This window comes from Falco peregrinus, chromosome 5 (genome assembly GCF_023634155.1).
Source record: "Falco peregrinus isolate bFalPer1 chromosome 5, bFalPer1.pri, whole genome shotgun sequence".
Classification (NCBI taxonomy): Eukaryota; Metazoa; Chordata; class Aves; order Falconiformes; family Falconidae; genus Falco; species Falco peregrinus.
In genome coordinates this window covers 65671015-65698140 of record NC_073725.1, presented here as the reverse complement: position 1 = coordinate 65698140, position 27126 = coordinate 65671015, and the positions used below count along the sequence as shown (strand labels likewise).

The following is a 27126-nucleotide window of genomic DNA, read 5'->3' as shown; positions in this document are numbered from 1 at the left end:
AGAGGTAACAAAAAACAAAACAAAAACAAAAACAAAAACCAAAACAAAACAAAAAAGAAAGAAAGAAAAGAAAAATAAGGGAGAAAAAGAAAGAGCAAAAGATAATTTAAATATAGATGGGGTTTGTCATCATTTATTTTCTTCCTTCATTAAAAACAAAACAGAAAACAAATGAACTAAAAAATCAAAAACAAAAACCAAAAAAATTAAACTCCAAATAAATTTTTACTTCACAAACAATATATAGAATATAGACATAAAAGCGGTATTTCATAGCAACAGGGTTCCATTGATCAAGATTAGACCCATCACAGCACAGATAAATACACAAAAATTTATTAGCAATTTCTCATCTTTACTGGCAAGAGCTGGCATGGCGTGCGTCGAAAAATCTCCTCCACAGCCGCTGGGGCCCCCAGCTCCCCGCTCCGCACCCTGAGAAACCTGCTCCTCCCCTTTTCCAGCGGAGTCTGACTGCCGCAACACCTCCTCCCACAGCAAAACCAAACAGCCCCTCCACCACCACGGCCATCTCCAGAGAGGGGCCCGAGCCCACCAGCCGCTCCCTGCCCCAGGGATGCTGCAGAGGCGGGGTGGTGGCGAGGAGGCGGCTGTGATGGAGATGGACACTTCTCGAGATTTTGCCTTGTTGGACCCAGAGAATTCAACAAAGAGAGAAGTGTCACGTCCCCAAATGCCAGAGAGACACCACTTGAAAAGTAAAGAGGTAAAAAATATTTTAAAAATGGAGGAGAGGGAGTCCCCGGAGCAGGACAGAATTTAGTTAGTGTCTGCGTGTGAGAATCGTCCAGGGGGAGGCAGTCCCTCTGGAGCGAGAAAGAGTGTGGAAAAGATGAGAAACTCTAATGAAATTTTTGTGGTTTTCGGGTATAGAAACCCTAACGAAGCCTCTTTAAGATCTGACACGGTTCCATCGATAGATGCAGCTCTCAGAGTCACAAACATCATGCAAAATAGGTAAAAAAGAGAAAGAGAGAAAGATAGAAAGAGAAAGAGAGAGGAAAATGCAGAGGAATATAATTTATGGGCGGCTAGCAAATGCCCACATGGATACTGAATAGAAAGTGAGCAACAGAGAAAGAAAGGAGAACAAGAAGGGGAAGGGAGAAAGAAGAGAGAGAAAGAGAGGGAGGGGAGGGGGAAACCCACTTTAATGCTGCATACTTTTTCTAGCTGATGTGACCCAATGTGGTGGCTCACATTGTCACATCTCAGCCCTGGCGGAATAATAAATAGAATAGAATTAATAAGAAAAACAAGGTAATGAAAATTTAACGTTGAAAAAACAGTGACATGTTCTGTGCATCTCCTTAGCAGAGAGGTGGATGCAGCTTCCAGACCTTACACAGTAAGAACATGGATGCAGAGGGGGGGTGCGGTTTCCTTGGCTCCATTTTCTGAACTAACTGGGCTGGCTGGCTGGCCGAGGTGGGTGCTCTTCCTTAGGGCTTGAAAGTGGGAGAATGGACAAAGGAGAAACATAAACGGCTCAGAGAGGTCCTAAGGAGGGAGCTGGGGGCAAGGTCCCATGCCGCAAGCTAAGACAAAGGGTACAGACCCTGAGAGGATGCAGACACAGCAGCAGCCTAAGGAGAAAAGGAGCGCAGGTTTCCTGCAGCTTCGGAGACAGCCATGCAGTAAACTCCCCTCAGGCAGGGCGGGTGAGGGGGCAGGAGAGTCAGCAGTGCTGGGATTGGAAAAATATCTGTCCCTCCTGTCCTATTCCCAGGTAAACTCTCTGAACAAGCTCTCTAAAAAATCAGTGGCAATTGCATCCATGCAAAAGCCATGCAAAGGACACCAGAGCTTAGCCTGCTGTCACTCTTCCCAAGTCCTAGGGCCTTCAGATGTCCCCTGGAAGCAGTATCTTGGGTTTTTCCAGTATTTATCTTCCAGCCCACTTCCCTGGCTGCTGCTCAACATTACGGATCTTTTCAGATGGGAAGGGTGCTGCCAGGAGCGGTAGTGGCTGTTTCCCATCTAGTGGGACTTTGTCAAACAAAAGCCAAATATAGCCCCCCTGCCGCCTCCTGCAAGCTGACAAGGAGATGTCTTCATTGAAAGGTGTGCTCTTCCCATTGTGCTATTGGATCCTTTTCTGCATGGTTACCAGTATGCAGGAACCAGTACTGAGAGGCAAGGAAGACCTGACTTCCAGATATGTGGCATTAGGAGCTTAGAGCAAAGGAGAATTCCTGCATGCAGGGATCTGCAAAAAGAATGGAGCGCATGCCCTCACCTCCAGCGCAGCTGGGGAAAGGACCAGAGTGTGGAGGGAGAGACTGCAAACTCACCTGGACACTAACAGTAGGAGATTACTTCCTGCTTAGACAAAGGTGTAAGATGGCATTTGCACAACCTCAGGCACCAGCACAGGCTCAAGGGACTAGGCAACATGCTCCTTCTCCCTCCTGTCACACCCTATGGAAGACTTTTAACCCTAGATAGCGATGAGGGCATGTCCCTGTTGCCTACTCCCTCCTTCTTTCCACTGCCTGCTTCAGGAGGTACTGCATTTCAGAAAATGGAGCCACGTGAAGACCACACCGGTCACAATCTGAGGCAAGATGGAGAGAACTTGAAAAGAAACAAGTGGGGTCAACATGCAGACAGATCTGGGGTGGGGATGACTCTTTTGAGGAGGGGCTGATATGTAACCTTCTGGAGAGGGGAGGCAAGGTGGGAAGAGGTGAGGAGAAATGGGGAGACATATGCCGGACAAGATCCGGTCAGCAAACAGCATCAACAGCAACAAACAACGGCAGGTGGGATGCAAACACTGAGTTGTCATGGAAACAGAACAAGATAAGTAATTCAAACCGAGGCTAATAACAAAGAAATAAAACCAGACTAAAAGAGAAAGAAGGAAAAAAGAAAGAAAAGAAAAAAAAAAAAGGAAAAAGGAAGAACAAACCAGAATTTAATAACTGAAAAGTGTCATTTGATGTATGGTGGAGTGCTGAGAATCGGAGTCTGAAGGGAACAGACTGCTGCTGTCTGCGTGGTTTGGGGCAGGGAAGGGCAGAGATCCACTCACAAAACACAAGCTCAGGGCCATGGAGCCGGAGCCGTGCAGAGCATGCTCCTTAACTGCGAAGCAATTCTGCCCACCCTCCTCGCAGCACCCAGGGGTTTAGAGGTCAGCTTCGCAGGGTCTCAGGGCAGCGTTACTTTTGGTTGTTTTAACACTGGCATTCGTCACAGTTAACTACTGGGAAGCAACCAGAAAACCTGGGTGCCAGCCCAGGACAATGCGCATCCTACCCAAAGGGAGAGTTCGGATTAGGGTTAGCAGCAGGCTAATGCAAGACCAGAAGAGGCAGTAGCCCTTCTGTTGTGCATCCTGGTTTAAAAAAAGCTACACAGTGTGTGCACAAATAAACAAACATCCACACACCAGTCTAGGATGTGAAAACAACTCCCAGCATTAAACGCTGCAGACCTGAGAGAGTCCCTAGGTACATCCCTGCTACGGCTCGGGGCTGCGACAACCACATTTACTGTAACAGGAATTACTTAAAGGGCTGGTCTCTGGATACTAAGAACCATGATGCTGCTGTTTATTTCAATTGCTATACCACTCTGATTTGGCTGTTGACATGAGATTTGTCAAGTTGAGAATCTCTGGGTCAGCGTTTAGGTCAGGGCCTAGGAGGAGGACAGCAGTGGTGGGAAGAAAGCTTGAAGTGCAGCTAGAGATTGAATCAAGAACAATTTCAGCTTTGGGTCCAGCTGAGTTTCACACATTAGCAGCTGTAAGAGTGAAATTTTACACGTAAAAAAAGCAGTGAAGAGATTCCTTCCATTTTGCTATCCAACTTATTCAAAGGACACGAAAGAAAAGAAGAACTGCCCTCTTTGGAAAGGAAAAGTCAGGATGGGGCAGTCGAGGCTCTACTTTATGGACACTTATCCAATACTTTTACCAATTACTGGTTTCAAGAAGCACCTTCCCTGAGTTTCAGGGATGCTGGTTTCCATGACAGCTTTGTCAGACTTGTTTTACGAAGCCAACCTTGCATGCATACACATACGTGCATGCTCCATGTGCATGTGCAACATCTCCCGATATACACACACAAGCAGGCACACATAAACACACATTTCCAATGGCCAAAAAACTCCCAGGAGCTTTTTTTCAAACAAGGATACAGCTTGTTATTGATAGAACCAGATTTTAGAACTGGAGCTGGACATTTGTGATACAAGTCAAATTACTTCAATGAAGATAAGCCATTTCAGAGGCACAGAAAGATATCTTAAGTGCAGTTAGTTATGAATCTGTTTAGATATTGCCTGTTGGGTAAGTACTTCACACAGGCAAATCGGCACCCCAAATTCTGCTTAACATAATCTGCATTAGAAATGGAACAGATCCATAACTTCTCATACCCTTGTAAAGCCAATTGGTTTTGTTGCTGCTCACGGATGCAAAGAGGTTAACCCAGTTTGTGTTCTGTGAGTGGCACTTTCAGTGCATTATTCTTTCCAACAAGAAGGTACCAATCAACATTGCTAAGGTTCCCCACCACCACCACTCAGTTAAAAAAGAGAGCTGGGGTCCACAAGGTGAGAGATGTTTTTGAAAGGGACAGATTTACAGACCTGGTCGGAAGAGACACTGGGAGATCCAGGGTTGACTTTTGCAACACCAGAATCCATCCTTAAAATGTGTTCCCAGGACGCTGCTAGTGAGAGAAATCTGAGGACCAACCAACCAGTTCCACTTTTTAAGCCCCTTCCAGATTAGCTCAGGGAGAAAAATGTTGGAGGAGGAGCGAGGTGGGGAAAGGGGAGCGTACTAGACAAGAACCCGTCACTTCAAACCCCGATTCACATTAAACGGACTAAAAAGTAAACATATTTTATATCTTAAAGAAGAAATTAATTGAAAAAGGAAACAAAAGAAAGTGAAGTGACTGGTTGAAAGCACCAAACAAAACCAAATGGTATTAAACATTTTGACACTCAGCAAGCTGCTGCTCCAAATGAGGTGAGAAGGCGGACATTATTGGCCATTTTGGTGAGACAGGAGTCATTCCGTCTTGCTCCAAAATGAGGAGGGGGTAGGGGAAAGGGTGCCAAAATAATGTGCAGCCTCTACATTATTAGTGAAGCTTAGATTACACCTGTCCTCCCCTCCCAAAAGGTGGTCCGTCCCTGCCCCTGTGCTGTCCATGCAGCCGCCTCTGCTTTCTCCCTCTCCCATTCCAATTGCAAGTTCATTCCGCTGGGGCGAGACGCTGTTCGGGTTTGGATTTCCGACCTCCGTCCCTCCAGAGGACGAGATACTTCCCTCCTCATGCCCATCTCCTTCCTAATTTCCTTCACGGTAAATAAAAATAAATAAGTAAATAGGTAGATAAATAAAGAATGAGACCAAGGCTTGGATTTGGTCTGGAGGAAATCCATTACCTTCCCAATCATTGTTACTTTTCCACTTAAAAAAAACACATTAGTTGAGTGACAGGCTGGCTGAACATCTCTGGTCTTTTGCAATTCTTTTTTTTTTTTCCTGTTGTTTTTTACAGGATTGAATATAAAATAATCAGAACCCAACTGTTTTTCAAGCAGCTCTGTAACATTCAACACAGACTTTACTATTTTATTTTTGTTATTTTAATTTGACAAGGTGTAATCTAATTTTTTTCCCCTAAAACAAAGAGAACAGCGATGCAAAAGGTGTAAGAGACACAGGCAGGCAGAGATTTCGAGATCAGTACAGCACAGTGTTCCTGCAAAGTGCCCTCTATAGAGAGATATTCATATATATACAGTTTTGATTTTTTTTTTTGGGGGGGTGGCTTTTTGTATCCACTTCCATTTCCTGATACCCTTGAGAAATCCTTCTGCAGAAACACAGCAAAGTCGTTTGTTGGCTTTGTTTGGTTTCGAACTCGAATTTCAGAGCTGAGGACACCCCAAACACGGACAGGGCGCTCCCCCACCCATGGAAGTGCTAACATAATGCTTAAAAATTGTCACAGAACTCTCCCTCCCTAAACTCCAGCACCTGGAAAATGGCACTACAGGGGCAGCTGTACAAACTAGTGGTGGTTCTGCCTCTCTCCTCTTCCATTAAAGAATTTATCAATGCTAGTCTAAAAAGGTATTAAAATTCCTACATTTTAAAATATCAGTGATTGTTCTGACCTTGTGGCTATTTTTTAAATCTATAGTGCAAGTGAAATTATTTCCTTCCAACCTCTAAATGGCATTGAAAGCGAAAAGCTTAGCAACTGTTCCACTTGCCTATTAAGGGATGGGCTGAGCCACCACCAGCTCTGGTTTGATGGTCAAATTACCCATGAGCCAAACTTAACTCAGGAGCAAGCTACAGGCTAAATTATTTGTTAAATTAGTCACATTTTAATATATTTTGAAGCTTTATTTCCTGAGGTCCTAGGCACACTATTTCTGCATTTTCTATAGTTTATTTTAATTGATTTCAACTAGCTTCGTTATTATGTGTTTAGCCCTGGCCTGTTTTCATCTTCGGTCTCTCAATGAGTGCAGGTTTTCCTGAGAGCCTTGAAAAATATTTGAAATGTTCTCAGCAGGACCTGGGCTGCAGAACCTGATTCTGGGTGACTAAGCACTGTACTTGACTCCTGCAGCAGAAGAGGGAAGGCCTAAGCAGGCACAGAGAGTGCACCGTGCTGTTTTAAATGCCTGCTGAACCATTTAAAACTCCCTGGGCTTGAAAAGAGCAGAACAACAAGAATCTCAAGTAGAGGGGAAAAAAGGATTATCCCTGCAGCACCACAACTGCTGCCTTTTGTAACTCCTGACAGGGCACCACTGTGTGAAAGAGGGGAAAATTTTTAATTCTGGTAAATTCAACCACGACAATTTGTCCTGTACTGACAGCGGCAGCTCTGCGTACTCAGAGGTTGCTAAAGCACAGCCCACACAGCTCCATGGTGCATTGCTCATTCTTCCTTTCCTTTTGTAACATGGGAGAGCACGTAGAGAGATGCGGTCCTTACATACGATGCTCTATTTTGAGCCAAGCAGCTGGCTATTTGGATCAAAACAGAGCAATCAAGGTGGAAGTCTGAAGCATTCAAAATTAACAGGAGAGCCACAAAGTGCTCCGTTTCAAGGGGGCAAAACAGCTGTGGCCATAGATCCTGGCCAAGCAGACACATGCCCCCTCTGGGGCAAAGCCTGGACCCTGCACGTGTTCACTCACTGATGCGAGGAGAAAAATACTGTCAGGTTCAACCAGGTTTTATCCACCAAAGCGGAGTAAGCATCTCAGCCCTTCTGGGCAAGATACAAAGCCTATTGAAAAGGGCAAAAATGTGTCCCTTCCATCCTAGCCGAAAGCAAGCCACGTGGCTCGCTGCATGGGAGCTATACACGACCATTCGCTCTCCGATTAGCTCTAGGAACTGCCAGGCTCTCAACCCAGCCTCCCCCATGCTAAGCAAGCCCCTGTTGCTGTGCAAGGAGAGGCATGAAGCTCTCCACCACTGCCACTGAGACATATTCTCTTGATACACAGGACTTTCAATCTGTCCTTTTCCTACAGTCACTATGGGCCAGAAGTTTGATAGTATTTGTGTCCCTAGGGATACAGAGAAGCATCCAATGGGACTTTTGAAAGCCAGGTGGGTTGTATAGCTCCCCTAAAAATCAGCATCCCCATCTTAAGGTGTGCTGACTTGCCTGCAAGAGCTGTGTCCTTTCACTGACTACGGGTGAAATCTGGACAACTGGCTCAGACTAGAAACTTTCATACACCCCAGACTGGTGGCAGAATCCATCTCACACCTATTTCTAATCTGCTTTTGTGGGTCTCCATAAAGATACTTCTGCATCTGACCTTGGAAATTCCCTGTTAGCAAACTCTTTGTTATTTTGGACCACGGCATGATCTGATCTGTAATAAAACACAAGGCAAACCCTTAATAATTTCAAGACCATGCCCATAACCTGTGGCAAACCGTATCAGCCCTTTTAGCCAGGTATCAAGTCTCTATTTCCTCGCCCAGTGTCATTCCAGCCTATCATGACTAGATCCAATTTAGCTTTATTTATTGTTGTTGATATTATGATTTTTATTGGCTCTTATGGAATAATTTAATCTTAAAACCTTCTCAGATCACAAGAGATTCTAGCAGCAGCAGTGCAGTTTGGACATGTTAGAAATACTTCATAAAAGATAAAATAAACAAATAAAAAACAATGGTGTATAAATCCCTTTTTAATTGCACCTAAATCCTGAAACTCAAACTCCTATTAATGAAGGAAAATCTTGTAATTAGTAGTGATTATCACCTTTTAGTCCTAGGCAGGAGGGAGGTGGGATGGGATCACCTAATTTCAAATACTATTCTTTCTCTCTTGCTCTTTTTACATAGAACAAGCCTTTTCTTCTTTTCTTTTTCTTTAAATAGAGCCTTGGGGCTGGGGGATGACTTTTGGCTATTTTTGGCATCAAAGTTAGAAAAGCCACAGCTGGCCGCTTCAGAAACACATTATCAACAGTGCAGCATTTCGGAGTGGTACCCTTGTATCTAAGGGGAGAGGGGGAGAGACTTGAAAGGGGGAGGGGAGAATACCAGCACTGAGGGTCCGAGCACTGAAATCTCAGCATTTTAAGAAAAAAGAGAAGGACAGACAGAGAGAAAGAGAGAGATAGAGAAAGAAAGAGACAGATACTGTGTCAATACTGCACTGGATTTCTCAAAAATCACACAGCTTTAATACCTGTACACTAGGAAAGCCACTCCTTTGGTAGATTATTGAGTAGTGAGGACTCACGGGCAGAGGGAAATGCATAAACAGGGAAAGGAAGGACATTCAATTCTGCAAAGGGCCAAAGCACCGAGCACCAACGGTACAACTAACACACTGCAAAAAACCCACCTGTTTACTATCCCATGTGGCTCACCCACTCAGGATGCACACATGGGAGGCAACAGAAGCTTAATGGGGATAAACAGGGAGATGAGAAGAGGGAAAAGAGGCATTTTCAGCTAGAGTGTAACTTGTCAGATTTCTTGTTGCTCTATACAATAGAAATGCAGCTGCCAGATGTGTCCCGGCAGCCTCTCTCAGTGTCTAGCACTGCTGCGTTTCTCTTTCTGCACTCCTTTAGAAAGGAGGGCTCTACCTTCCCTGGACCTGGCTGGTTTTCAAGGTGCTGGCAGCCAGGCAGTAATGGTTAAATGATAGGGAAGAAAGATGGTAACTGGGGAGAGGCAGAGCCGTGAGATCCAGCTACCCTTCTGCAGAAGGCGGCTGGCTGGTTGCCCTTCTCTCCCGACACTGCAAGGACGAGGCATCACCCTCCTACAAGGGAAGCTGCCAAGCTCTGCTGACGAGACGAGACAAGGCACTGCCTGACGATGGGCTCTCCACGCACACGTGGGTGCCGAAGGAAAGGCCACTGCGTGTGACTCAGTACCACAGCGGGAAGCTTTCTGCCTCTACCCATCCTGGGCTGACGGCAGTTCAGCTCCCATACGCAGCGCCTTGGGTATTCCTGGAGGGAAACGCCAGGTACCAGTGAGCGAGTCGGCGTTGCTGGGGAAGCCCTTCAGAGCAGGGATCAGGGTTTTTCTTTGTGTGCAGGATGTGGAACAAGAGCCACACCTCCAAGAAACATGTAAGTAATAACGTGACCCAGGGTCTGTTCTAAGTCTTGGAATGACACCCTGGCTTCTTACCGTCTTTTCCACTTCCCAGATCCCTCCCTCCCCCCAAAACAAAGGCTTGTCCCAAATAGCAGGGCTTCCATGGACAGGCGTTAGAGCTGTGTGACTCCTTTCCTCCTGGAGGGATTGAGGAGTTCAGTTACCACCGGGTGGGCAGGAACACTGGCTTCTCACAATGCGTTTGGAATAAACTACAGCACAGCATAACCAATCAAAAATGAAATAGGAAATCAAGAGAAAGCAAAAAACCCAACAGAACAAAAAATTTAGAAAGTAAGAGTAAATCCACTTAAAATAAACCAGAATTGTAAAAAAAACCCAAAACTGTACATATTTTTATATAGAAAAAATAATTAATAATTAATTTAAAAAGTGGCATGCAAAGAAGATTGTTACATTCTCCTATCATGCATCAGGCCCAATGTCCAAACGGCAAGGTAACCATGACGACAAAAAAGTGCAAGAACTCAGCAACATTACCAAAGGATGCATAGAGAGGCCCACAATGCAACTCAACTCATCTCTGCGAGACCCGGGAACAGGCGGGTCTCGCTCATCTTAATTTCTTGCTTTTTCTCTTTTAATTTTTTTTTCATTTTTTTTTTCTCTTAAGAATGTAAAAATGTGGGTAAAGAAAGTAAAAAAGAAAAAAACCACACCAACCTTCTCGTAGCTCTGAGGGATGTTAAGGGGGTTTGATGCGGAACACAATGACATGAGGAGAAGAGAAAAATAGGGGAAACACAGAGAGAGTAAAAAAAGGCCTTCTCAAGGCTGTCAGCTGCAAATTGATTGTTTTTTTTTTTCTCTTAACCAAAATAAAAAGAAAGGAAAAAATGAAGATAGTAACGACCCTCTTTCCTGCCTTCCTGACTTTCCCCCTCCCATCCAGCTAGGTACCTTTTGGTTAAGACCAACCAAGCTCCGCACGGAGGTCAGACGGTGCGCAATCCTAACCCAGGATCAGCACCCGACAGAGGTGCCAACCCCGGCCGGGAGTTCTCACTTCTTTAAGTGCATCTGCTCTTTAGAGAAGGGGGAGCGGATCCTGTACCAGGCAGAGGAGACCCCGATACAAAGGAGATCCCAAGCTGGAAATCCGCTCCCCCAGCCCGTGCTCCCACCAGCCCCCACACCCAGCCCTGCTTGTGCTAACTTCACAATGGGACTGAATAAGGAAAAAGAAATAATTAGAAGAAAAGAAAAGCAAAACAAAACCAAAACATTTCCTTGCAATGTTAAAACTTACAACTCCTATCCCAGGTGTTCTATAGAGACAAGCATGTTATGGGAGAAACAAGTCAATTGGAAACACAAGAGTGTTCAAGACTCTTTTAAAACAAAAAACGGGAAGAAAAATGTGCATGAACTTTCCCTCCCCCCAAAGCAAATCCATTTCAGAAATTTGTTACCTTTCCACGATATTAACACACAAGAAACAAGGAATTAAACAGTATGAAGAACACCCAAACCACAGGCTGAGCTTGCTTACACGGCGTTTCCTGCACCCTCTCGGCCGGCTAATGCTGGCTTTGTGTTCCAGGCAGGCTAACCGGGACAGAGAGCGCTATCCACCTGGAGCCGACCCTCATCCAGGTGTGGAGACAAGCAACACCAGGCTTACAACCTTTGTCTCCTGCTAGTTTCCGAGTGGCCAGAAAGGTTGAGGAAATTTAGAAATAAAAGAATAATAAAAAAATCCCCGTATTTTTTCCTGCTGCTTCTTTTTTTTTAAAGAACCCAAAACATTCCAGCTAAGCTGTCTGCAAAGGATTTTAGCCCTGAATTAGGATCACAGCCAGATTTATATTCCCAAAAGAAGAATTTTGGGGCCCAGGCAACAGGGCAAATTTCAAACGCAATTTTCCAGCTGGCCACAAAAGGCTATTTAAAAATTTAGCTTGGAAACATTAAATTATTAAAAGCCTTCTCTCCATGTGCATGTGATTTAGTGAGCGTGAGACACGAGAGAGAGAGAAAGAGAGAGAGAAAGGAGTGCACATAGGAGCATGGCTCTGCGTTTGACTGCAGAGTTAACGTGAGTGTAGGTGGGAGGCGCTTCCTCTGTCGATGGGATGGAAATGGGAACAGTTTGCTGGGATGTAACTTTTCTTTTTTCCTCCCAATGGTATTTTTCTTTTTTTTAAAAAGTGAGAAGGACCAGCCCTGCTCTCTCATTACCAAAAGGATTTTGCTGTGGAAAGATATTAAACCAAAGCTATACACAAAATATTACAGGTCAGAGAGATTAAAATGAAATAACAAAGAAAACAGAAAGGCTGTTGCCCCACTGGGTGTGAGAACATCGAGGGGGCATCAGGCAGAAGCCAATCCCCCTGTCATCTGTTCCCCGTGCTACATGGGTGAAGGAATCTGTCACTACGGCAGAGATGTCTGCTGGCCACCTCCAGCTTTCTGCGAGTCTGCCCATGGCCAGCATTCGTGCCCAGGGAACCAGTGACAAATTACTGCTGGCAAAGTGAAAACCAGCTGGGACTTAGACCAGAAGTGAGAATGCACCCTCCTGTTGCAATCTGGTGAGATCCTGGGGACAGACAGCTCAGTGGAGGGGGCTGAGAGGGTCCTCCCCTCCTCTCACACCCACACCAATAGAACTGAAACCTTCCCACTTCCAGAGAGCAGGGATCCTTTGGGAGAAAAGGGGATTATGGCTTCTCTGCAGTCAGAGCTGTTTGTTCCCCTCTGGGCTCTGCAGGCTGATGCTGGTAGACTCTTGGGCACACTATTTTGGGTCATAATTGACTTTGCTGTGGGTGACGCAGCCTTGTATTGCTGCTCTGCAATGCTGGCACAGGAGCTGAAGCCACCAGCAATGGTGAGGAAGTCAGGGTGCGTAAGGGCGCACCAGGATGCCCCTGCAAGCTCAGCAGCTCGCTGTAAGGATCCAGCCGATTAACACCAGTGCTTCCCCTGCGCTCAGGGACGGGATCGAATCAAACAGCTGGGGACAAAGGAAGGCCACGGGGAGGGAGATATTTGCCAGTGTCGTGAGCCGATGTGCTCCCTACCTCTCACGTAAAGGTTAGCAGGGGAGGAGTAGCGCACTCCAGCGCTGTTGCTGGCGACGCATTCATACTTCCCCTGGTCTGTCTCCTCGCTGCTTTCAATCTGCAGGCCACCTGGGAGGAGAGAAGAAGATGGCAGCAAAGACACGATCATCACCATTTTGTTCTGTTTTGAAGAGAGAGCAATAGCATCAGAGTTTTGCTTTTTCCTCCCCTTGGGCCAATACACACTGGGACGCTGCCTGGGGGTCTTGGGCTATGAGCTCTGGCAGCACCAAGCCCCCTGCCCGACATCAGCTGCTGCCTGTGCTCAGTGTTACGGCTGGATGTGCACCCAACAGGCAGAGAAAACTTAATACCCCCCTCTGTACTAAGTGTTGCTCTCCATACTGAACCATTCAGCAAAACCATCAACTTCTGTGGCTTCTGCAATGCAGGCATTCTGCACCAGAACTGAACCAGTAATCCATAGTACTGTGACCCCCAGAAATCTATCAGAAGGCAGTCGCCTCTCCCCTGCTCGATTCGAAGCAGTGACCATAAAAGTGAAAGGCTTTGTCACCCACTGCCTAGGACCCCATGAGCACTTTTATCCCTGCTGCCTTTGTTTTGTGCCCAAATACCTGATTCACAGGAATTCTACAGGAGGTAAGAGCCAGTGTGAAAAGCACCTTACTGACAGTGGATATTCCTAAGGGAAAACCCTGTAAACACTGCGTTGGAATTTCCAAATTGCCTGTGTGGTTTACACCAACTGGGCCAAAAGGATTAAGGTTTTTCTTAAACCTGCACATTACTACAGCCTACAGGAACATATCCAGAGCCCATACTAAACATTCCTGTAAGCAAACATGCAGAGATATTCAGCACGTAACTACACAGAAGAAAATTGCCTCATTTACCTCAGAAGGCTTCATCCCTGCAAAACTCCAGTTAAAATACATACTGCATAAATAATTCAACAGGCTATCAAATGTTTTATGTATTAGGAGTACATGATTATACTACAGATATGGACAGTGCTCACGTGGTAAGACTCTTTTAACTCACATCTCTGGAAAAAAACCTGAATATGAAAACCAAACAATTCCAGCTCAGCGTAATATTATTGATAAAATCTTAAGCAAGAGAAGTGCAAATGATATCACTGTTGGTTGCAGATACAGCCTCTTCAGGAAGGAAAAACCAACGTGTTCACATGGGGAGGACATGGAGCTCATGTTCCCCTGTGTGTGCATGGGTGAAAAAGGATCCTGCGTGGGAAGATGTGAGGCTGTGAGAGTATTTATGACAGGGATGGGGTGTGATAGTGTGACTCCTGCCAGCATCCGCTGTGCCTGGTAGCTCCCAAAAGCAGAACAGATAGAATTAAAAACCGAAAACCTTCCACCCAAGCCACTAAACCAAACCAAATTCATTTCAAAAGAATCTGTGGATATTTCAGCATAACAGGAGTTAGAAACCAAATAGAATGAAGCTTCACACTGAGACACCAGCTGAGCATATTTCATACTGAATTACAGCTCAAGCATGCTCTGTGATTGGAAAGCTCCACTTCGGCGGAGAGCTGGTCAGCGAGTTTTCCTAGAAATTTCTGTTCATTTCAACAAATCTGTGGGTTGCTCCTACTGGTACCAGACAATTTTTTTTGTGCGGCTCATGAGCTGAGCATACACAAAGGGAGACGAAGCCACACTGCAGAGCAGGAACAGAACCATGAACTGCAGGCAGGCAGCTTCGCCAGGGGAGTAAGGACTCACCCCTTTCATCCTGACCACTGCAGCTTTGCTGGTGAATGCAACAGTGGAAATTACACTGTAGAGGTCAACGAGTTTTCAGCACTTGTCAGGAGCCACTAGAAATGATGTGCAAAAAAGTAAATCTCACCTACAGCACCTCCTGTTGCTTTTACCAGCAGATTATTATGGACTATTTAAATTTGCCAGTGTAGATAAAACCAAAGCAGGGTCTTTCCAGGGGGTGCACACCCAATCCCTGCTGACTTTCAATGACAGCTTGAGGTCTAGCATCTTTTTGGCTCCATTAAAGAGACAGTGCACAAGCTACTTGCCACAAATATCTTTCCCAGAGAAACCTAAGAGTGGGGAGGAAGGGGGAAGAAGGCTCTGAAGCCACGCTGAGATGGTAAGTGTTGGAGATCTGACTGAGCAAAGGATTGGAAAACTTTCGCCACCATCAGTGGCTCAGGAGCACTTTGCATCAACCAAGAAGGTCCTAAGTATTTACCAAGCTTTGACAAAATTTAATGCTCAAGATAAACTTCGGTCCTTCACAGTCCTGGAGAGATTAGCTCTTAAAACTCTGCCATAAATCTGAGGCAGCACAGCCTGAGATATTATTAGAATAACAGTATCAGTATTACGAAGTGCACCCAGCAAACAAAAAAGGACATTATAACCATATATAAAATAAATACAGGTATAAAAAAGAAATATCCAGAGGTGAAGCAGGACAAGAAAACATAACAACAACAACAAGAATCTGTACTGAGCACAGGTCAATGAAACGGGAACTGCGTGGAGATAAGTGTTTGGAGAGTGGGTGAGTGAGTGAGCTGGGGGTGTCTTACCTCGGATCGGTGTACCTTCTGCAAAGAAAACAAAGAAAGTAAGTGAAAAGACTGCAAAACCCCAAACACCTGGACTGCCCGTGGGAAAAGGACCTGAGTCAAGGAAGACAGTTCCCAGTAGGAAACTTCCTGCTCTACCTCATCTTCAATTATAGGGACAGACTGAAGAGAGCTCAGGGTACTTAAGGTGGGGATGCCCTTTTTAAAGCAGTCCCATTCAGCTGGCTGTTTACAGAGCTTCCATGGCACTCTGCTTGAAAATTCTTAAGACGGGCTCCATTTTGTTGCTAAGAATGCAAAGAAAATCGTCAAGCTCTCAGCTAACATTACTGTTTGCTACTTGCAGAACACATGAACCTGCATTTCTCTTCATCACTCCTGGGAAAAAGGGTTGGCATTACAGCTGTGTTAGCCCGGACAGGGAAAGGGACATCCAGGTACCTTGCATCACATTAAGAGTTGCAGGTCTGAGACCACCTTTGCTGGCAAATTCCCAGTTTCAAACTTTAGTTATTGGCACAGATGTGCAAGGAATTCAATGCACGTCCTTATCGGGACCTTCAGTGGCTCTGCACAGAGACTGAAGCCAGATGCTCTGTGCTGAAGAAGGCCACGCTACTGTACAAGTGAAAGGGCGACCTCATGCAACTGCTCTGGAGGCCCCTCTGCCTGCCAGTGCAGGAGGGGGTTGTATGGAGAGAGAAGAGTCCTGCTACACTTGCCTGTTGACTGCATCTCCCTTGGATTACTTTTATTCAAACCCCCTCCAGTTGTCTTTAAGTGCCTAACATAAGTCTTCTGCCTAGGCAGGTCTCACAGGTGGGAGAAAGTGCTATTGTGGCTGGTGAACCATGCCACCATCAACGGTAAAATCACTGTCCCCCCCGTTTGACCTCCTGAGGTTGCAACCATCTTCCTTTGAAAACATGGCAGGTCCTTTTGCTCACAGCGGCATTCAAACTCATCACACAGCTTATCAAAGAAGGGGGGGTTTAGCTGGTTGTTTTTACCCCAATCCTGAGAACAGGGCAGATTCCGTAATTCCAAGTATTGCCTCTTACTTGGGAGAAATGCAAGGGCTCCTCTGCAGTGGTAACATTGCTGCCATTCTGCAGCACCTCCCAGCCAGGGCTTGGATAGCACATTACATGGTAAGTATCAGCCTTACACCCTCTCCTCTCCCCCAGGGAGGTACAGCAGCATTACTACCCCCGCTTTACAGATGGGGAAACCCAGGCAGAGGTGAAGCAACGTGCCCAAGGGCACAGGGGGAAGTCTGTGGCAGAGGCAAGACCAGGAGGAGTCAGAGCCTCCTACATGCCAATCTGCCTTAACCACCAGAAAACCCCTTCCCTCCTTTATCCTTCAGCCCTGCTCATCCTTATTCTGCTGCGGTTCAAACCTCCATTCTCAGGATAGAAGGTAAAAAAATATAGATACTGATTACAGTTCACTTTTATTTTTCAAAGGAGGTGAGGGAAGAGAGGTATTATAGTGTTAGGATATTAGGTTCTAGTTATACTCAGCTTCTAGTTAAGAGGTTAGGTTATTTGCTTGAGAAAAGTTAGCATCTAGTTAGGGTTAGGAACTAGCTAAGGTTAATAAAGCAGGCTGGTTAGCTATCAGGACAAAGGTTGAAGAGACAGCGCTTGAAAGAGAAAGAGGTGGGGGAGCGTGTACTTGGGCAGATCTCCACACAGGAGACGGCAGAAAGGTTTTAAAAAGCAAGAGAGAAAAAGCAGGAAAGGGTTATAGTTCAATTCAGTGGAAATAAAAACAGCCTCTGATACATCCTTCTGTCTCAAAACCGGAGTGAAAATCTGCCATCTGTGGCACAAATATGGAACAAGGCTCATGGAAAGAGGGTTAGAGGGGAAGAGACCCCAACATGACCCACAGCTATAAAGCTTCTTTGGCCTTGGTTAAGCCTGGCACTTAACTGCAAAGGTTCACACTAATTGGCAGGAGAAACACGAGGGAAGTTAGAACTATGTAAGCATAGATACAACAGCTGCTGTTACCTTCTTGTGTCATTGTAGGTTAGTTATTCACTGTTCCCTCTAAGCATCAGCGTTGCCCCTGGAAATAGGTTGTCAGCAGCTCTCAGAGACAGACTGCCTTGGAGACAGTGCTCTTGGAGAGCAAGATAAGCCAAGCATTGCCACCTTGGTCTTCCCAGTTCTAACTCTGACACACAGGACACAGAAGTGAGGAGCAAAACATGTTTTGCAAGATGCCCCATACCAGGGATGGAAGGGACAGAATTTGAATCAAAATGAGATCAAGTAACTTGTGAGGAAAGAACTGCAGTTTGAATGGTGGCGGATACACAGATGGTAGATTTTCACTATTGGAGTTTCACATCTAACCAGCTTCATATTCAATATAAGGGCAGCAGGATGGTGCTAGAGGACAATATCAAATAGAACAATTATTCTGAAGAGCTCTTGACAGGTCCTGTAAGATTGGATATGGGGTTGTGGTGGTGGAGGCTGGCTTGCCTGGTGTCCTAAACTGTGCACAAGCAAATGCACAAGGCTATAACCACTGTCCAGGGCAGAATAACCAGCTTTGCAGGAAAACGAATGGAAGAAGTACTCACGCTGGATGCTGACCTTCCAAGTGAAAAGCTGGTGTTGAGACGCCATGTGCAAACTATTCATATCTCCTTCCACAGCCTCCCAGGACCAGGAGATCTGCCCATTTAGGGCAAATTTTGAGGCTGCAGGAGCCCAGCTGGCCAGCCTAGTGTTTAGCAGCAAAGACAAAAGGCAGCTTAAAGAACTTGCCTCTGGATTATAAAGGACCAAGATGGTACCAGGCAGAATACCCCATGCAGGTGTTCCTCTCTGTCACAGAGGACAGTATCTGCTCTTCCACCATCCCTTCCTCTGACCTCCCACACACCAAGCTGCCTACGGATTCTGCAAGCCTTGAAAACAGGGAGAGGAGGACAGTCACCATTGCCATGGTAATGACAGAAAACACATCCCCACCTTCTGTCAGGCCACGTGTGAGAACATGTGTATGCTATGCTCCTCTCCCAAGGGCTGGAGGGCGCTTTCTATTCTAAACAAGCAAGCAATCATCAAGGGTCTTCTGCAATTTTAAAATGCCGGATCCTGGCTGACAGCTGCAATTGCTACATCTCTAATAACAAAAGGGGACTTGGCACACAGAGGAAATGTGACGTGAGTTCTGCAGACAGGCTCCTGGCTTCTCCAGGGACGGAGATGATCTGGGGGCGGGGGGGGCTTTTCCTTTGCTCAACCTTTTCCTGTACCCGATGACTTGTGATTTACAGCTTCAATTTGAAAATGTCGCATCCCCACCTCTCCCTTCTAAAAATGCCAATAACCCTGTTAGATGTGAAACTCCAAGGCCTCCTGCAGGTGTGAACACAATTATCACAGTTCCAGGGTACAGGCTATTGTGTAATTGGGGAATTACAGGACAACTGTTGCTAAGATAAAAAAGAAATACCTATCAAATATTAGGAGGTTCATATTTAGCTGTTATTCTTTATACAGATATATTATATTTAGGATGATTTTTACTCTTTTTGTAGCCTGCAATACCCCTGCAGAAATTCATTAAGAGGGCAAAATATCCCTACTGAAAGAGTTAGTAGAAGAAATGCACAGCATGCCTATCAAGAAGCTGTTACAAAGGAATTAGTTTAAAGGGCAAGGGTTACAAATCTGGACATCAGCAGGTTTGGGGTTTTTTGGTTTGATGTTTTTTTTTTTAAAATTGAACAAACTTACCAAAGGTCTCTGAATGTTAAAAAAAAGTGAAAAGAAAACAACAAAAAGAAAAAACAAAGTTTGTTATAGACAGTTATTTAGAAAACAGAAGACACACATAAGACACAAAAGGTTTTAGTGCTTATGATGCAAGGAGTGGGGGTGCAGGCTGCTTCCCGTTACACCCCTAGGTGGCACGGCTGAGTAAAGGACATCGGCTCCCACTCGGAATGTCACGAGACTGCTTGCATCGGGGTGAAGCAGAAATACCCCTTTCTCTTCCACCACCAAGACCACTGCAGCCCTTAGACAACCTGGGTCTCTAAGGCTGAGATGCTCATGTATGTCTAAGGGAAGCAGAAGCTTGGACAGAGCTTCTTGCCATCCTCCTCTGACTGACAACTCAGCTTTTCATTCAGTCAAAACACCCAAGCATTAAAAGATTTCCCATTGCTTGGAAAGTTTATCTGGAGGTAGAAAGGAGAAGAAATAATGAATAGAGAAAAGCCACTATGGTTAATGATGTATCACCTGTTTCCCAATTATACTGAAGACCCATAACATAAACGGGTCCCCAGGATGATGTGAATATAATGACCGTGGTCTCAGAGGTCCATTTATATTGCTAGTGAAACATTCAGTTTTCATATAAATGAGAAGCAAATCCGGACACGGCTACCTGATTTTGCAGAGCTCTGTGTATGACATTTCACTTGTACCTTTTAATGAACTAATTTGCATTTTTGCCACTAACTCATATATTGATATAAATTCAGTTCTTAACACCCACAGTAATAAAGCAGCATGGCTGCTATCCTGATAACTATCTCCAGGGCAGAACCTGGGTGACTGTCCTGTCCTGCTGCTCTCTCAGCCTGGCCCAGCCTCCGTCAGGGAGCAACACACAGGTAAGTCTGCAGAGACAACAGAGTCACTGGCTTCCATCCTAAATCTGTTAGCACAAAGTGTAGCAATGAAGCTGTGATTTAGGACCAGGGTCACTCCTCCACCCTGCACTCCTATTCACAGAGGGCTTGTTGAACACCCGTTAAGTTGGGTGTAATCGTTAATCCCCAAGAAGCTGGGCAGGAGTCATAGTGATGACCTGTGGGTGAAAGGCACTGAAGCTTATTAGCAGTGTCCTGAAGCATCCAATGCCCTAACATGTGCTAGTGTCATGCTTCTGGCAGCAAAATTTGCTTTCTGGAAAGATAAATATATTAAATTAAGACCTGACTTCAGCAGCACTCACACCATCAGCGCTCAACCAGCCATTGCCTTGCACACCACACTCAGGTTACAAACACACACTTGAATCTGGTCTGCCTTGGCCTTAAAACAACTCCTTTCCACTGACCAAAATACTAACCCAGCACAGATGACCCTAATGTTAACATGCTTTGCTCACAGGCCTTTGCATCACAGAACATGAAAGTTTTGAAAGGCCATAAAAGTAGATAAAATCAGACAACTTGAAGTCCTGACTGTTCAGGAATCTGCACTCCCTTTCACACAAGCAACAGGTTTCTGCCCCTAAGGACAACAGGGATGCTTCAGGGTTTCACCAGTTCACTAATTCAAAGCAGCTGTAAATGAGATTAATTCTCAGCAGGTATCTTCTGATTTATCAGAAAGGCCAAGAGTTCACCCTGTAGCTAACAATCCACTAGAATAAAAATGCAGCACTCAGGTAGCTTTAAGAAAAACACCAGATCAAATCCTGTTAAAGAGTATAAAGGCATTCTAGCAAGATGATAAACGTATAAAAAATATTCTGCCTATGCATTACTCACACTTCAGATCATGGTCACAGAGCATGATATAATTCTAGTTTACCCCTCATTATTTATGCTGAGTGATTTTTTTTATTTGCATTTGCCTCAGCTGTTACGATAAAACAGGGAGGTCAATCTCATCTGTGTTTGTGGGATTCAACAATCCATTCTAATTCAACAAAGCAGTTTAAGTATCTGCTTGTAAGTTTGCTTCACTGAATAAGGATGCATTTATGCAGGTGTGTAAAAGCTACACTGAACTGGAACTATACTGAATCTTTTCCACCCGTGGCCCATGGAACTAAAAATCTTCACATAGAATCTTTGCCGAACAGGGCAAGCGAAAAATCAGGCAGTTACGTTCTCTGATGTTCAGATCCAAGATGACAGTAGTCAGAACTGATTTCTCTGGAGCCAGCAGCCGTCTGGGCAGAAGTAGTCAGCTATCACTTGACTGGCTGACTTGTTAAATGTCTAACATGAACAGAGCAAACTCGGTTGCTTCACTGAAGCCTCTGCTTTCCCTTTGCCTGCAACAATGCCATTCTTTTGCCAAAAAAGACCTTGAAAATGCTCCATCTGCCTTGGCTGAAGGAATGCTCTGAGTAGCTGAAGTGATGCTAGTGCTTGCTGGGTCCAACCACAGTGACACGTTTTGTCTAGGCTGGGTCAAAGCAGTCAGTCCAAGCAGTATTTGGAAAGGATTATTTCTTAGGTTAGTTTTTGTCAAAACTTCAAACTTTCAAAGCTTGTTTCATTTTTGCAGCTATCAATGGAAGTGCTTTATGAGTAGTACTCAAAAATAAATATACCTGTGCCCTCTTTCCACACATACACACATTCTCACACAGTGAACTTGAAGATTTAACAAGTATAAAAACAGCTCCTGAAACGTGAATATTAAGAGATGTCACGTTGACACACACATAAAACAACAAACATAAAACAAACAAGAGAGACAGATGGACAAGCAGATGGGGAAAGATGGAAAACTGACAAGAGCCACAGAGCTGGGGTACATCTGTTCATGGAGATCCACTCCATGGGCAGTGCCACTGAGCACCAAGGGATCACTCCAGAATGTTCACAACTGCTCTCCAGCGATGGCTGCAAGGACTTGATGCTGGAGAGATCCTGCAAGAGCTGTTCTTCAATGCCAGCTTTGAGAGGCTCAATTTACACCAACAGGACCATGTTACAACAGTAAGAGGCTCCCTGAGCTGTGGACCCTATACCAGGTGCATGCAGCCTAAAAAGCCGCATCTCCACAGCAGTTCTTTCTTCCTTACCCATTTCTTGGTCTGAGGAGGAAACCCTCAGCCCCCATCCAGTCCCCAGTTTCCCCTGGGCCGCGAGAGCACTGTTATCCAGGGAACTAGTTACAGTGTGTCCTAGTTGGGAACCAGCTTCCCTGCTGTGATTCCCTGTATATCAACTAGGCAGTAGGGAAGACCAGGAGGATGGGCTGGAGGGGAAAACACTCCAAGCACTCCCCAGGTAAGAACGCTGTGTTCCAAACCCAAAGAAAAGCTAATGCCCCAATCCACACCAGTGGGGCCTATGTCTATCAGCCCTCTCTTCTGCTTCAGAAACCCCTGAGCAGTCTCTTCACGTCTCTATCTAGGTCTCAGTTCCTCTAGTCCCACACAGAGACCTTACCTGATCTCAGTTGTTTTATTCTCCCATTGCTCGCACTGGGGTCGACAGGCAGGAAATCTTTGAACCAAGTGATCTCTGGGTCTGGGTTCCCACTGGCTGCACAGAGCATTGTGGCCGTTCGTGTCCGCTCCACCACTTTCAGCTGCGGACCCATATCAATGTTTGGGAAACCAGGAGGTAACTGGTCCTCTGGTGGTAAAGAAAAAAGGAAGAGTGGTTAAACACGTACTAGGGACTGGGGTGCCTGACGGACCTGTGCAACGGAATACATCGAAGAAAGTATCAGGCAGACTTGCTGCCCAGGACTCTGTGCAATGCAATTTAAAACAAGGCTACAGTAAATGGTCCATAGATGGTATGTGAAAACACGCTATACAGTAAAATTTACCAGCTTGTCCATTTTGTGTGACTATTCTAACAACCCACAAGAAGACTCTACATTTAAATGCAATCTATTAAAACTCTCTGGGGCATGGGAGTAGTCATTTCAAAGTTTCTCCAGGTCTTGCACTGAATCCCTCTGTCAGGTGACTGGCACTTATTTCTTTTTTACAGCAGAAGGTGTGCTCACATATGGCAAGGATCCCTGTGCTGCAGAGTACAGTCTCTACAGTCACATTTAAAAGGAGGAGTTCACCTTCCTCTGCCAAACCCCACAGAACAAAACAAACTGCATAAGAGAAATAGTGAAAGCGACTATGTGAAAAGGCCTGTCAATGACCCAGTGAATACTAAGAGAGAGGGGAAAGGAAAATACCATGCAGCAGTTACCAGAGAGGACACACATAACAACAATACGCCAAGTGCCGTCAGACAGGGTGTGATTTTCGGATTTATTAATTCAGAGTGCTGCTGCCCTAGAAGAAGAGGGATGTGGCACCAGCCCCTAGAAGGCAGGCTCAGCTGAGCTTCCTGCTTCCTCTCAATCTTGCCTTTGCCTTCACTAATAAGGGTGATGAGGGCAATCCTAACCGATGCTGACTAATTTGTGATAACTAACACAAAACTCCAGTGCTTCCCCCATAATCTTTGTCACGACCTCCTAACTCATGTGGAAGAGAGCTGTCTTCTGCTGGCTGATGCAGCTCAGGAATGTGCCATTTTTTCCCCCCAGAAAATCAGTCTCTGGAAGAGGGCAGCTTGGAAGGACGATGCCAGCACTGGGACGAGACTTTACAGGGATTCTCTGTCATTTCAGATGAGGCGTGTTGAGGAATCACAGTCTCGGAAATCCATGGCATTGAATCCAACCCAAAAACAGGTGTAGGAACAGAAGGGAAATAGCACGGAAAATTTAAAAAAGGTGGGATTTTTCAAAAAGCAACATACAGCACCATCAGTCACCCAGTGAAACCAATGGGAGCTATCAGAGTGGCAGCAGAGATGGGCTGGAAACCCTTGCCTTGGTCGGGAAACATCCCTGCCGACTACAAACACAACAAAAGCTCATTTCCTACTGCCAGAACATTATGTACCAGAAGGAATGGCGCCAAAGTACATATGGCCAAACCTGGAGACGGTGGAATGAGAGAGAAATCCAGTGGCCTTGCTGTGGTGGTGCCTTGTCCTGTAAGAGCAAAGCAGAATCACCAGTGCTGCTCTACACAAGCTCAGCACACTCATGATTTGGTTAGGAGCTATTCCACGCTGCCACCTCACACTCGACTTCTAAAAATCTATGAAATCATGAAGGCAGAGCTAAAGGTATGTATGTTGCTCTGATGCCCAGTGCCAAGAAATTCTTGTCCAATACTATTATTAGCAGTGCACAGCTACTGTAGAGAAGAAAAGGGTTTAAATGCCTCAGTTGTGTGTTTAGAAATATGCATTGTTTCTGTCCTCTGACCATTGTTGGAGAGTTATAAAGGACCTATTGTGACTCACTGGAGTGTGAAATGTATTAACCACACCTCTCCTCATATATCAAAGGAATCTGACCACAAATAAATATACGTACTGTTTCATAACTGCTAAAGTAATACTGATCTCCTAGTATGGCTTACAGTTGTACAAAAGGTGTAGTCATTTCGGTGCACCCAAAGCACCTCTAAACCAGGATATTGCATTCTAAATTAGAAAAATAAATGTCTTTAACTAGGGACTGAACCAAACCTTTGAGATCTCAGTTCACCAGGCTGTGCTTGGGCACCGCAGGAGACTCCAAACAGTGTGTGCTCCTGTAGATCACGTGTGCTGCAAAACCCCAGCCCCCCAAGAGTGAGCTCAGGACAGAGGGGCCCTGGGAATTGCTTTGCCTTTGCACAGCTTTCAGCCAGGCTTTTAACGTCTTCTCTTCCCTTATGCTATTTAACCAGGCGGTGGTGTGTTGTTAAGGAGCCACGGAGCAGCTGCCGCATTGGCTGAAGATGACATCATTATTGATTGCTGCTTTTATCCTGCTCCCTGGTGATGCTACTCCACCTGGCTCAAACCTGCAGTCCGTTAATTTCATGAACCAATTAATCTACAGAGAGACTAACCCTCCTGACTGGCAGGGTGTGTGTGTGAGAATGTGTGTGATTGCACATGTGTGTGTGTTGGGGGAGGCCTGGTACAACTATTATTACTGAGTGTTTCTAATTAAACAAAAATGTTAATCTTGCAGCATTGTGTGCAGAATTCCTCTGAGTTTAATTAAAACAACTGCGACTAGAGGCGTGATCAGATTTGAGGATCGGATCAGCAGAGGAAGCATCTCTGAACATCACATATTGCACTGATTCAAGTGCTCAAATTTCCTTCCTGCCAGGAAAGTGAAACTGCCTTCATCCCCTAACAACTGGATTCCCTGTAATAATGCAATTACAACCTCAACTCAATCCCCACAAGACATGAGCACACATGCCCTGCCACTCTCCCCATCAATCCCCAAATGTCACCCCAAACCAAGTAAATAAATAAGGAATGGTTTGGATTGTGAATTCCCTTTCTAAATGCAGCCCAGGCAACTACAAGAACAAAAGAACCAAGACGCAAGCTGAAGATGCTTCAAGGGCACATCTGGACAGCTGACTGCTATTGAAAATCACGCTAGCTTACGCAGGCAAATGTTTTCACGTGTTGCACTTGCCGTATTAACAAAGCATCCCAAACACCTTGTTCATAACTGTTCTTAGACCAAGTTGTTCAAAGCCCCCCCCCCAGTGAAAACCTGAAGGCCACTGAACAAAGTAAGGTGAGAAAGAATAGGGGAGGAGGGATGGAAGGAGGCAGGGAGAGAAGAGAGGAGCACTTCAGCATTCATTTATAATAAATCCTACCAGAGGACATGCTCTGTGCTGGGTGACGTGCCTTGAAACCAACCTGGGCGCGTGCGCCCACACACACATGATCATACAGAAAAAGCAACGGTCGGCAGCTACAGCGAGGGGAGACATCGGTGCCTGCTGTCTCCTTGTCGCTTGAAAAGGTGGCAGCTCTGTGTTTAGATAATTAGCTGCGCTGGAAATGAGGATGAGAAAGAAAGATAAAGCGGGTGTTGCTGCTGCTCTTTTTCCACAGGGTGCGCACAGTTGTTTAATAATTCAGAGGAGAAGGAGGGTGTAAGCATGTACAGGCACTCTATGTACTGAATGCAGAAAGCCACAGTAAGGATGCTGCTTAAGTGAAGAGGAGCAGTAATTTTTTGCTCTTCTCTGGAGACATACAGCCCAGCTCATGGATGCTGGCTGGTCTCTAAAGCAGTCAACTATCTTCAGTTCAGGGTGGAAGAATCAAGAACACAGAGATGAAGCAGCTTGAGTGACACTAGTTTTAAGCAGAATCAGGATTAAGATCCAGCACTCCTGAAACTTATCCCTGTTCATTTCATTAACTTTATGAACACTTGCTGCTGCTCCCTCCCAAACAGGTATCCTGGCATTATGCACCTTGTGAAATTGCATCAAGTTGCCTCTATCAATGTGTAAGTACGCGTGTCTTAGTTAACTGTTATTTCACAGTCAAAGACAATTTTAATATGTGAAGGAGTCTCAGTAACATCTTCAGTCTGTTGATCCCATTTCTTTTGATCTGCAAGTTTTACTATGAAAATACTAATAGCCTAACAAAGTTATTAAAAACCTTCAGGCTTACAGACAATGAATACACACTTAGGTATGTGTGTTGGACCCCGTAATGATGCACATAATACACTGTCTTCTCTATACTAATGTATCCCTACGTACCCTCCTTGTAAAGGCATCTTGATTTAAAATCACTCTGACATTATTCATAAGCTACAGAACTAATCTGCTTTCAACATTGCCTGATTTTCAGGTCACTACAAGAAAAGCAAAACAAGTCAAGTTTGAAGAAAGACTGACAAGAATTTTTCAAGTGGCAAGGTAACATTTCAGAGGAGCCAACTTCTCTTTAAGGGATGCTCTTGGGGGACTGGATGCTTTCTGCTGAGCATTTAGAACTGCTTTTTGTTTACCTTTTGCTGATCTAAAGCCAACAATTACAAAAAACAACAGAACAGCAGGGATCTTGCTAGAACTTTATACATGCCCACACCAGATGTCCTCTTGGAGCAGGAAATATGTGAGGAAAATTTCAGGCCAGAATTGTTAGAGAAATGTATGAACACTTCATACAAAGAAATCAACAGGGAATCACTAGAAAAAGAAGTTCTCAAAGTCTGTCCATAGCAGCCTGAAC

The 27126-nt window shown here is 45.2% G+C and overlaps 1 protein-coding gene across 11 annotated transcripts in view; it reads right to left on the bottom strand.

Moving 5' to 3' along the window:
- PTPRS (protein tyrosine phosphatase receptor type S) overlaps positions 1–27126 on the bottom strand; it is a 161847-nt gene that overhangs the window by 47755 nt on the left and 86966 nt on the right. For all 11 annotated transcript variants that reach the window (XM_055804730.1, XM_055804737.1, XM_055804729.1 and 8 more), the window contains 2 exons: positions 22486–22674; positions 12719–12829 (listed from right to left, as the gene is read on the bottom strand). In XM_055804730.1, the coding sequence (XP_055660705.1) occupies positions 12719–12829; positions 22486–22674 (300 nt within the window). The remainder of the gene's footprint in view (positions 1–12718; positions 12830–22485; positions 22675–27126) is intronic.